The sequence below is a fragment of the Oncorhynchus kisutch genome, linkage group LG5 (genome assembly GCF_002021735.2).
Source record: "Oncorhynchus kisutch isolate 150728-3 linkage group LG5, Okis_V2, whole genome shotgun sequence".
Classification (NCBI taxonomy): Eukaryota; Metazoa; Chordata; class Actinopteri; order Salmoniformes; family Salmonidae; genus Oncorhynchus; species Oncorhynchus kisutch.
Window position 1 is genome coordinate 3912461 of NC_034178.2, and position 13038 is coordinate 3925498.

The following is a 13038-nucleotide window of genomic DNA, read 5'->3' on the forward strand; positions in this document are numbered from 1 at the left end:
CACACACACAGAAATGTGAAAGAGTCAATGCTGCTGAGGTGGTCCATGTACATCAACACAGCCATGAGCAAATCCATCATCCATCCATCACCCTGCTGTGCACGCACGCACACACACACACACACACACGGTAGAAAACACACTACCAAAATTTTGCCTCTTCCTCAGGTTAATCCCATTGATGTGACACGACAGGATACGTCTGTTATTCCCAAATGTTATTCCCAAAACCTCCTCAATAGAATGTCATCTCCTTCTCCCATTCCTTTTCTCTGTTATTCCGGTTTTCCCTCTCTGCAGATCCCGTTTGTTAAGCACCAGTGTTCTGTTTACAGCTCTGATAGAACGGGAGCCACCCGCCAAGCCCCCCCGAGAACAACGATCCTCTGCCTACCCGCTTCTCTACACCAGCCAATCAACTCAGCCCTGCATCTCCCCCATAGCCTATCACAGAGCAGCATACGGATGATGGACAGCGGTGGCGGGAGTGTGTTTGAATGGCTCATGAACAGAAGGGGGCGGGACATCTGATGGAGAATGAGATGGGATCCATCCCCCTTTAGCTGGTAGGTGAGGGAACCGCAAAAGTGTCATTAATTCAATTGCCGCCATGACAGTGGTGCGTGCACACACACACACACACACACACACACACACACACACAGCTTTCTTCTCGCTTTAGCTATAGAGCTTCCCCTCCCCTCCCCCTCGTCTCATTGGCTCTCTCTCTCTCTCCCCCTCCTTTCCTCTCTCTCTCCCTCTTTGCTCAGCAGCATGTGTGTTGGCAGTGAGGAGAGCACAGAGGTAAAGGACAAGGAGGAAGCCATAGAGATAGAAAGAGAGAGATTTATAGAAATTAAGGTAGAGATGAACAAAGAGAGAGAGAGCACAGAGAGAAAAAGGAGAGGAGAAAGTGCAGAGAGCATCTTGTGAGATAAAACAGACGGTGATATGATTTATCCAGTGGTACTAATCAGGACCGTCCATAGTGCTGAACTGGCAGCATGATGGATGTTTCTCTATAGGACACCGTGTTAAATACAACACTCTGTTTCAGAGATAAACTCATAGTAATTAAACACCCAGGACACCCCGTCTACACCCCCACAATACCCCCGCTTTCTCTTTTATATCTCCTCTTCCAGCTCCCTCTTTCTACCCCCTTACAGTCGCTCACGCTTTTGGTCTGGCGAGTGCGCTAGAGAGAGAGAAAGAGAAAGAAAGAGTGAGTAAGTAAGCAAGAGAGAAAGGGAGAGGCACAGAGAAAGAGAATGAAAGCGAGGGAATAAATGAAAGCAAGCTAGAGAGCACAACAGAGAAAGCACCCCCCCCCCTCTCAATTAAATTCAAGGGGCTTTATTGGCATGGGAAACATATGTTAACAGTGCCAAAGCAAGTGAGGTAGATAATATACAGAATTGAAATACACAATACAAATGAACAGTAAACATTACACTCACAGACGTTCCAAAAGAATTTCAAATGTCATATTATGTCTATATACATTGTTGTAACGATGTGCAAATAGTTAAAGTACAAAAGAGAAAATAAATAAACATAAATATGGGTTGTATTTACAATGGTGTTTGTCCTTCACTGGTTGACCTTTTCTTTTGGCAACAGGTCACAAATCTTGCTGCTGTGATGGCACACTGTGATATTTCACCCAATAGATATGAGAGTTTATCAAAATCGGGTTTGTTTTCAAATTCTTTGTGGGTCTGTGTAATCTGAGGGAAATATGGGTCTAATATGGTCATACATTGGGCAGGAGGTTAGGAAGTGCAGCTCAGTTTCCACCTCATTTTGTGGGCAGTGAGCACATAGCCTGTCTTCTCTTGAGAGCCAGGTCTGCCTACAGCGGCCTTTCTCAATAGCAAGGCTATGCTCACGTCTTTACATAGTCAAAGCAATTCCCTTAAGTTTGGGTCAGTCACAGTGGTCAGGTATTCTGCCACGGTGTACTCTCTGTTTAGGGCCAAATAGCATTCTAGTTTGCTCAGTTTTTTTGTTAATTCTTTCCAATGTGTCAAGTAATTATCTTTTTGTTTTCTCATGATTTGGTTGGGACTAATTGTGTTGCTGTCCTGGGACTCTGTGGGGTCTGTTTGTGTTTGTGAACAGAGCCCCAGGACCAGTTTGCTTAGGGGATTTTTCTCTAGGTTCCTCTCTCTATAGGGGATGGCTTTGTTATGGAAGGTTTGGGAATCGCTTCCTTTTAGGTGGTTGTAGAATTGAACAGCTCTTTTCTGGATTTTGATCATTAGCAGGTACCGGCCTAATTCTGCTCTGTGTGCATTATTTGGTGTTCTACGTTGTACACGGGGGATATTTTTGCAGAATTTTGCATGCAGAGTCTTAATTTGGTGTTTGTCCCATTTTGTGAATTCTTGTTTGGTGAGCCGACCCCAGACCTCACAACCATAAAGGGCAATGGGTTCTATAACTGATTCAAGTATTTTTAGCCAGATCCTAATTGGTATGTCGAATTTTATGTTCTGCAGACTTTTCTAGTGCCCTCGCCAATTCGTTGATCTATATGTTGAAGAGGGTGGGGATTAAGCTGCATCCCTGTCTCACCCCACGGCCCTGTGGGAAGAAATGTGTGTTTTTTGCCTATTTTAACCGCACAAATGTTGTTTGTGTACATGGATTTTATAATGTTGTATGTTTATCACCCAACACTGCTTCCCATCAATTTGTATAGCAGACCTTCATGCCAAATTGAGTCAAAGGCTTTTTTGAAATCAACAAAGCATGAGAAGATGTTGCCTTTGTTTTGGTTTGTTTGTTTGTCAATTAGGGTGTGCAGGGTGAATACGTGGTCTGTCGTAAAATAATTTGGTAAAAAGCCAATTTGACATTTGCTCAGTACATTGTTTTCACTGAGGAAATGTATGAGTCTGCTGTTAATGATAATGCAGAGGATTTTCCCAAGGTTGCTGTTGACGCATATCCCACGGTAGTTATTGTGGTCAAATTTGGTCTAGCTAATTGGAATTTGTTGTCTGTATATTTGATCATTTCATTGAGGATACCATCAACACCACAGGCCTTTTTGGGTTGGAGGGTTTTTATTTTTTCCTGTAGTTCATTCAAGGTAATTGGAGAATCCATCTCTCTCTTATTTATTTATTTATTTTATTTACTACAACTTTATTTAACCAGGTAGGCTAGTTGAGAACAAGTTCTCATTTACAATTGCGACCTGGCCAAGATAAAGCAAAGCAGTTCGACACATACAACAACACAGAGTTACACATGGAAATATAAGTCTATATACAATGTGAGCAAATGAGGTGAGATAAGGGAGGCAAAGGCAAAAAAGGCCATGGTGGCAAAGTAAATACAATATAGCAAGTAAAACACTGGAATGGTAGATTTGCAGTGGAAGAATGTGCAAAGTAGAGATAGAAATAATGGGGTGCAAAGGAGCAAAATAAATAAATAAATAAATAAATAAATAAATACAGTAGGGGGAGAGGTAGTTGTTTGGGCAAAATTATAGATGGGCTATGTACAGGTGCAGTAATCTGTGAGCTGCTCTGACAGCTGGTGCTTAAAGCTAGTGAGGGACATAAGTGTTTCCAGTTTCAGAGAGAGTGTTTCCAGAGTGTTTCCAGTTTGTAGTTCGTTCCAGTCATTGGCAGCAGAGAACTGGAAGGAGAGGCGGCCAAAGGAAGAATTGGTTTTGGGGGTACCAGAGAGATATACCTGCTGGAGAACGTGCTACAGGTGGGTGCTGCTATTGTGACCAGCGAGCTGAGATAAGGGGGGACTTTACCTCGCAGGGTCTTGTAGATGACATGGAGCCAGTGGGTTTGGCGAAGAGTATGAAGCAAGGGCCAGCCAACGAGAGCGTACAGGTCGCAGTGGTGGGTAGTATATGGGGCTTTGGTGACAAAACAGATGGCACTGTGATAGATTGCATCCAATTTATTGAGTAGGGTATTGGAGGCTATTTTGTAAATGACATCGCCGAAGTAGGATGGTCAGTTTTACAAGGGTTTATTTGGCAGCATGAGTGAAGGATGCTTTGTTTTTGCGAAATAGGAAGCCAATTATAGATTTAACTTTGGATTGGAGATGTTTGATGTGAGTCTGGAAGGAGAGTTTACAGTCTAACCAGACACCTAGCGATTTGTAGTTGTCCACATATTCTAAGTCAGAACTGTCCAGAGTAGTGATGTAGGACAGGCGGGCAGGTGCAGGCAGCGATCGGTTGAAGAGCATGCATTTAGTTTTACTTGTATTTAAGAGCAATTGGAGGCCACGGAAGGAGAGTTGTATGGCATTGAAGCTCGCCTGGAGCGTTGCTAACACAGTGTCCAAAGAAGGGCCAGAAGTATACAGAATGGTGTCGTCTGCGTAGAGGTGGATCAGAGACTCACCAGCAGCAAGAGCGACATCATTGATGTATACAGAGAAGAGAGTCGGTCCAAGAATTGAGCCCTGTGGCACCCCCATAGAGACTGCCAGAGGCCCGGACAACAGGGCCTCCGATTTGACACACTGAACGAACTCTATCAGAGAAGTAGTTGGTGAGCCAGGCGAGGCAATAATTTGAGAAACTAAGGCTATCGAGTCTGCCGATGAGGATGTGGTGATTGACAGAGTCGAAAGCCTTGGCCAGGTCAATGAATACGGCTGCACAGTATTGTTTCTTATCGATGGCGGTTAAGATATCGTTTAGGACCTTGAGTGTGGCTAAGGTGCACCCATGACCAGCTCTGAAACCAGATTGCATAGTGGAGAAGGTATGGTGGGATTCGAAATGGTCGGTAATCTGTTTGTTGACTTGGCTTTCGAAGACCTTAGAAAGGCAGGGTAAGATAGATATAGGTCTGTAGCAGTTTGGGTCAAGAGTGTCCCCCACTTTGAAGAGGAGGATGACCGCAGCTGCTTTCCAATCTTTGGGAATCTCAGACGACACGAAAGAGAGGTTGAACAGGCTAGTAATAGGGGTGGCAACAATTTCGGCAGATAATCTTTAGAAAGAAAGGGTCCAGATTGTCTAGCCCAGCTGATTTGTAGGGGTCTCTTACATCAGAGGTACATGGGGCTGGAGGGCGGCAGTATCCACAGGAGAGTTGTCTGCTTTATGAATACCCCCTGGTCTTAGTAACATGTGAGCTCATGATCACACATATCATCACCCAGTCACACACCACAACTGAATATATACATCTCAGGTAGAACCTCATTCATGCATTTGATACAGATGGGTTCCCTCCGGCTATAACGAATGGATAGTATATGATACTATATTACTTAGAAATATATATGTTCTTTATTGTAATTTCAGACAAATTTGAATTGATAAAACATCTTTACAGAACTCCTTTCTATGACAAACTGCTCCCATATAGCAGCTGAGCCCTGGAGTCTTTTAACTGACAGACCCAGTTAGATACACAGGGCGTCTCTTTCATTAACACCTCCACACCAGTCATGATCTGTCTCTCCAAGCCCCCCCAGCCAACTCCCACAGGAGTCAGGGGTTAAAGGTTTCACCATTAGCTAATGGGAGGGGAGGATATGGTCCATTGTATGACTTTTTTTTAGTTATTCAACATTTATTAATATCAGGAATTCCTATTGAGATAGAGAATATCGTGGGATATCTGGCCAAGAAGGTAGTTAGTTCCTGTATAGAAACAGGACTAGCATAACGTCCAGGACATACACCACATGTACCAGGACATACACCTCATGTACCAGGACATACACATCATGTACCGGGTCATGCACCTCATGTACCGGGACATACACCTCATGTACCGGGACATACACCAAGCTTACCAGGACATACACCCCATGTACCAGGACATACACCACATGTACTAGGACATACACCACATGTACCAGTTGCAGCAACGTTGAGGTGTAATATAGATGCCAACTATAATGGTTAAGATACAGTCCTGCATAAGACAAGTTCACTTTGTTGTAGGGAGATTCATTGTTCTGTTCAAACAAAGGAACTGTGAAAATAGTTCTACACTGACATCTGCTGGTAGGCATTGTTACCACACCACTTCCTCAACTATACAAAGTAATGACAAGTTCAAGCATCAGAGTGTGCAATGCATTGTGTGTGTGTGTGTGTGTGTGTCACCTGGGCACACTGGTCAGGTAGGTCAGCACGTTGTGGAACTCTTCCTCCTGGAGCTCGCCAAACGCAGGGAATTCTGGGAACACGATGATGGGACTGCCGTTCTCAGCTCGGCCCCCTGGGAAAGAAATGGGGACGTTTGATTGATTCATTGATTACATTTGTTCAACAAGGCCATCATTTTGCCCTCAATTAGACAGCACATACAGCCCCCCATATCCCCCTTTCAGACCCCCACAGAATAGACATAGTGACAAGCTTTGGAATCCTTTAATTTCATGTGTTTTAAAACGTTCATGTACATCATATTCATAATGTCCATTACTCTTCTGATAGATATAGCTAACATACCCCAGTGGAATGAACACACAGAGCAGCGGTTCCAGCCTCTCCTGGGGGACCCCCAGCTGTTCCATGTATTTGAACTATTCCACAGTTAGCACACCGGATTCAACTTGTCAGCTAATCATCAAGCCCTTTGTGAAACGTCTGGGGGTCCCCGATGAGAGGTTTTGAGAACCATTGACCCAGAGGAATCATGTGACGGTCTGAGTGGGGGAGGGGAAGATTAGAGGATGAGATATAGGATCTGTCTTCTCTCACAAAGCCTGGTGTTACTGCGGCTCTGCAGGCTGCAAAAATAGTCTTTTCTATTTTTATTCTTCCTTTTTAACTCTGCGTTGTCAGGAAAGGACTCGCGAGAAAGCGTTTCACGGTAAAGGCTACACCCGTTGTATTCGGCGCCTGTGACAAATCAAATTTTACTTGATTTAGTGCTAGAGGAGGGTACAGGGAATGAGAAATGAACAGGTGTGAGTAGAGACAAAGAGACAGGCGGTCTGTGTGAATCTCTGCACCAGCCGTGCCACTAGAGCAGAACCAGAGCACTGTGCCCTGATCCATCTGGTACCAGCCGTGCCACTAGAGCAGAACCAGAGCACTGTGCCCTGATCCATCTGGTACCAGATGACTAGAGCAGAACCAGAGCACTGTGCCCTGATCCATCTGGTACCAGCCGTGTCACTAGAGCAGAACCAGAGCACTGTGCCCTGATCCATCTGGCACCAGCCGTGTCACTAGAGCAGAACCAGAGCACTGTGCCCTGATCCATCTGGCACCAGCAGTGTCACTAGAGCAGAACCAGAGCACTGTGCCCTGATCCATCTGGTACCAGCCGTGCCACTAGAGCAGAACCAGAGCACTGTGCCCTGATCCATCTGGTACCAGCCGTGTCACTAGAGCAGAACCAGAGCACTGTGCCCTGATCCATCTGGTACCAGCCGTGCCACTAGAGCAGAACCAGAGCACTGTGCCCTGATCCATCTGGTACCAGATGACTAGAGCAGAACCAGAGCACTGTGCCCTGATCCATCTGGTACCAGCCGTGTCACTAGAGCAGAGCCAGAGCACTGTGCCCTGATCCATCTGGCACCAGCCGTGTCACTAGAGCAGAACCAGAGCACTGTGCCCTGATCCATCTGGTACCAGCCGTGCCACTAGAGCAGAACCAGAGCACTGTGCCCTGATCCATCTGGTACCAGCCGTGTCACTAGAGCAGAACCAGAGCACTGTGCCCTGATCCATCTGGCACCAGCCGTGTCACTAGAGCAGAACCAGAGCACTGTGCCCTGATCCATCTGGCACCAGCCGTGTCACTAGAGCAGAACCAGAGCACTGTGCCCTGATCCATCTGGTACCAGACGACTAGAGCAGAACCAGAGCACTGTGCCCTGATCCATCTGGTACCAGACGACTAGAGCAGAACCAGAGCACTGTGCCCTGATCCATCTGGTACCAGACGACTAGAGCAGAACCAGAGCACTGTGCCCTGATCCATCTGGTACCAGCCGTGTCACTAGAGCAGAACCAGAGCACTGTGCCCTGATCCATCTGGTACCAGCCGTGTCACTAGAGCAGAACCAGAGCACTGTGCCCTGATCCATCTGGCACCAGCCGTGTCACTAGAGCAGAACCAGAGCACTGTGCCTTGATCCATCTGGCACCAGCCGTGTCACTAGAGCAGAACCAGAGCACTGTGCCCTGATCCATCTGGTACCAGACGACTAGAGCAGAACCAGAGCACTGTGTCCTGATCCATCTGGTACCAGACGACTAGAGCAGAACCAGAGCACTGTGCCCTGATCCATCTGTATGCGTGTCAGGCAGACACCTGCCTGAGTAGGCAACTAGAGGACCAGATGTTAATGATTACAACACAAAACAAGGCCTGGAGACACAGACAACCTCCAGGGGAGAGGACATACAGAGAGAACCGGGAAGGAACAGGAACACAGCAGGAGTCTTCTTTTTTTAAATAAAAATTTAAAATTATCTACATTTTACCCCGCTTTCTCCCTAATATCGTGGTATCCAATTGTTTCATCGCTACGGGCTCGGGAGAGATGCGTCCTCCGATACACAACCCAACCAAGCCGCACTGCTTCTTAACACAGCGCGCATCCAACCCGGAAGCCAGCCGCACCAATGTGTCGGAGGAAACACCTGGCAAACTTGGTAGCGCGCACTGCGCCCGGTCCGCCACAGGAGTCGCTGGTGCGCGATGAGACAAGGATATCCCTACCGGCCAACCCCTCCCTAACCCGGACGACACTAGGCCAATTGTGCGTCGCCCCACGGCCTGGGCGCGAACCCAGAGTCTCTGGTGGCATAGCTGGAGCTGCAGTACAGTGCCCTTAACCACTGCGCCACCCGGGAGGCCTACAGCAGGAGTCTTTAATGACACAGCTAAAACAGTAGCGCTGCGTCACACTCTCATCCGCTGGGCTTGGAGTCATTCTAGTGGCGTACCAAGGCTGTAGCGTAGAAGTATGAATTAGAACTAGACCAAGGGTCATCTTCATCAGCTGGGTGCTCATGTGACTACTCATCAGAGGGTGGGCAGCTGTCATGAACACACACACACACACACACACACACACACACACACACACACACACGCGCATCACCCCTGGCAACCACGGAGTTATTAACCACACTGACAGAGAGATGTGAAAACAAACAGACTCTACACAGACTGTACGCAACCTAAGAACAGGTTCCCGGGCAAGACATGTAACAGCAAAGAACTGAAGGAACTGAAGCTCGTGAAATTCAGTTAGAGACACACACACACACACACACACTCTCGCTTTCAACGGGTGGAGTGTTAAATTCAGTCACACACTCAGCAGCCAATCACAGCAGCACATAGTGCCACACACACACTTGGCTCTTCCAACCGTTGCCGGGCCAGGTTGCCAAGTGGATCGCCGTGTCAATTAATTATTCACGGGCCGTCTCCGTGCCGTTATTATCCGTGGTAACCCGACGTGGGGCCCTATCTGGGTTGGCATCGCCGTAGTAACGGAACAAACTGAGTTGGCCCAACTCTTTGGAAATATGGGTCTGGTGTGGAACGGTTTTCCTCAGTTTACCCCCAAAGGTCAGATCGTTGCAAAAGTCTTCGTTTCGTTAAGTCATACAACAGAAATCAGTTTGAACAACACTGCTGTACTCTATCTGGCAGCCAGAGTGCTATTCCTGTACTTTTATAAATAGGAAAATGCTGACGGATTATGTTTTGATGTTTAGGCCAGCTACTTCTCTCAGCTACTTCACTCAGCTACTTCACTCATACAGTGTGATATGATTGCTGCTCCATCAGTGGCTGTGTCAGCTTTGGGGATGGTTCACTGTTATTAGCTTCTGCCATATTGCTTAAGCTTTATCCATCTGTGAAGGGAGATCTTCAAGGGCCTTGGCATAGCGTTGGGATTGGCTCACTCGGATGTTTGGGATTGTTAAAGTTAAGTTAAATCTAGAATTGGCTTCCTATTTCGCAACAAAGCATCCTTCACTCATGCTGCCAAACATACCCTTGTAAAACTGACCATCCTACCAATCCTCGACTTTGGCGATGTCATTTACAAAATAGCCTCCAATACCCTACTCAACAAATTGGATGCAGTCTATCACAGTGCAATCCGTTTTATCACCAAAGCCCCATATACTACCTGTACGCAACCTGTACGCTCTCGTTGGCTGGCCCTCGCTTCATACTCGTCGCCAAACCCACTGGCTCCATGTCATCTACAAGACCCTGCTAGGTAAAGTCCCCCCTTATCTCAGCTCGCTGATCACCATAGCATCTCCCACTTGTAGCACACGCTCCAGCAGGTATATCTCTCTAGTCACCCCCAAAACCAATTCTTTCTTTGGCCACCTCTCCTTCCAGTTCTCTGCTGCCAATGACTGGAACGAACTACAAAAATCTCTGAAACTGGAAACACTTATCTCCCTCACTAGCTTTAAGCATCAACTGTCAGAGCAGCTCACAGATTACTGCACCTGTACATAGCCCACCTATAATTTAGCCCAAACAACTACCTCTTTCCCAACTGTATTTAATTTATTTATTTATTTTGCTCCTTTGCACCCCCTTATTTTTATTTCTACTTTGCACATTCTTCCATTGCAAAACTACCATTCCAGTGTTTTACTTGCTATATTGTATTTACTTTGCCATCATGGCCTTTTTTGCCTTTACCTCCCTTCTCACCACATTTGCTCACATTGTATATAGACTTGTTTATACTGTATTATTGACTGTGTGTTTGTTTATTCCGTGTGTAACTCTGTCGTTGTATCTGTCGAACTGCTTTGCTTTATCTTGGCCAGGTCGCAATTGTAAATGAGAACTTGTTCTCAACTTGCCTACCTGGTTAAATAAAGGTAAAATAAATACAAATAAATTAATTGAACCACTATGAGAGGTAACTATGAAGGAGGGAGCGATGGAGGGAAAAGAAAAAGACTGACCTGAGAGGAAAGCAAACCGTTTCCTGAGGTCAGGATCAATGTCTGCAGCAAACAGACGATCACTCTCCTGCTGCATGATGTCATCTGGAAGATAAGAGACAAAAAAACATCAACTACAGTTACATACAGTATTTACAACAATAGATGACAGTTACAGTAACATACAGTATTTACAACAATAGATGACAGTTACAGTAACATACAGTATTTACAACAATATATGACAGTTACAGTAACATACAGTATTTACAACAATATATGACAGTTACAGTAACATACAGTATTTACAACAATATATGTCAGTTACAGTAACATACAGTATTTACAACAATAGCTGACAGATACAGTAACATACAGTATTTACAACAATAGCTGACAGATACAGTAACATACAGTATTTACAACAATAGATGACAGATACAGTAACATACAGTATTTACAACAATAGATGACAGATACAGTAACATACAGTATTTACAAGAATAGATGACAGATACAGTAACATACAGTATTTACAAGAATAGTTGAGTTAGTAACATACAGTATTTACAACAATAGATGACAGATACAGTAACATACAGTATTTACAACAATAGATGACAGTTACAGTAACATACAGTATTTACAAGAATAGAACATAGTATTAGTCACACAGAGCACCTGGAATGACATGACAGAGAGAGAGAGGAGCAGAGACCCCACTGACCCACTTCTCAAGGAGAAGTCTCCCCAAATCCCCCCTTTCTCCAACTTTCAGTCCCAGTCTCAGTGAGGAAGAGAGTGCGGGAGGTGAGGCTGAGGAGAGGAGTAGAGAGGGGAGGAGGAGAGAGGGGAGAGGCTGTGGGAAGAGGCTGAGAGGAGGGGGAGAGGCAGAGAGTATTGTTGTAAATACTGTATGTTACTGTACCTGTCATCTATTATTGTAAATACTGTATGTTACTGTACCTGTCATCTATTATTGTAAACCCCAAACAGCAAGCAATGCAGATGTAGAAGCATGGTGGCTCGGAAAAACTCCCTAGAAAGGCCGGAACCTAGGAAGATACCTAGAGAGGAACCAGGCTGAGGGGTGGAGATTATAACAGAACATGGCCAAGATGTTCATAGATGACTAATCAAGTCGACAATCTACTGGCAAATCCTTTTCAATCCTTGTCATATGAAGAGAAATTATAGATAAAACGTATTGGTGCTCATCGGTCATTGGACATGAACATTACACAACAAGTTGGAAATCACAAATTCAACAATGAGTCGTTTGGAAGTGTTGCAAAGCAATCACTAGCCTGCTAGTCAGAAGAGTGGGCGTGTGGTCCAAGTCTGGGTTTAAGGGTCTCTTTTCCAAGATTAAAAGGATAAACATTCAACACCATGGTTGAATACATTGGCCATACTGTCAATCCAACATGACTTCTGGCTGTTCAAAACAACTGGAAACTCAGAACTGGGAAATGGGAGACTTCAGTGAGTTCAAGACAACTGGGAACTCTGAACAAAACTAGCTCCGACTGGGAAAATACGGTCATACAACTCGGAATTCCAAGTCAGGAACTCGAGAATCTTTCTTGAGCTCCGACCTGATGTCATGATTCAACCTAGTGTTTTTCTGAGTTCCCAGTTGTCTTGAATGCACCATAAATCCAGAGAATGCCAGACTTCGATGACAAAGTTTGATGACAAAATTTGCCCACGAAGGACCGCCGCAGCACCTTCCTGTTCAAGTGAGCAAAGCACAACATGTCCAAAAATGTCTTATATGCTGCTGCATAAATGATGTAATATGCCAAGGAGATATGTATACTGTAGCTAAGAAAGTAAAACTAAGTGTATGTTGTGTCGTAAGCTGTTAGTAGCCCATGTGCCTCACTCTAATAGTTTGTTCCTTTCCCCCGTCATAATTCAGCGTACTGTTCTGACTTGGTGGTGCACATGTAGCCTATAACCTGTTTTAGATGAATGTAATCATTGAATATTGTAAGAGCTTTCACTGTCTGCTTATATGCCTCATTTATCCTACGGTTCTGACTTGGTGTACAGGGATAATACTGTAAGAACGGCACATGTTCTGAATTCTGTCGCTGTACCTTTCAAAAGTGCTGAACAAA

At 45.3% G+C, this 13038-nt stretch overlaps 1 protein-coding gene across 13 annotated transcripts in view; it reads right to left on the reverse strand.

Moving 5' to 3' along the window:
- LOC109890362 (guanine nucleotide exchange factor DBS) overlaps nucleotides 1-13038 on the reverse strand; it is a 67227-nt gene that overhangs the window by 27215 nt on the left and 26974 nt on the right. For 10 of the 13 annotated variants that reach the window (XM_031824146.1, XM_031824147.1, XM_031824152.1 and 7 more), the window contains 2 exons: nucleotides 10934-11017; nucleotides 6119-6233 (listed from right to left, as the gene is read on the reverse strand). In XM_031824146.1, coding sequence (XP_031680006.1) covers nucleotides 6119-6233; nucleotides 10934-11017 — 199 coding nt within the window. Of the gene's footprint in view, nucleotides 1-146; nucleotides 389-6118; nucleotides 6234-10933; nucleotides 11018-13038 lie in introns of those variants that run through there. The other 3 variants (XM_031824155.1, XM_031824154.1, XM_031824156.1) reach the window with 2 other exon arrangements.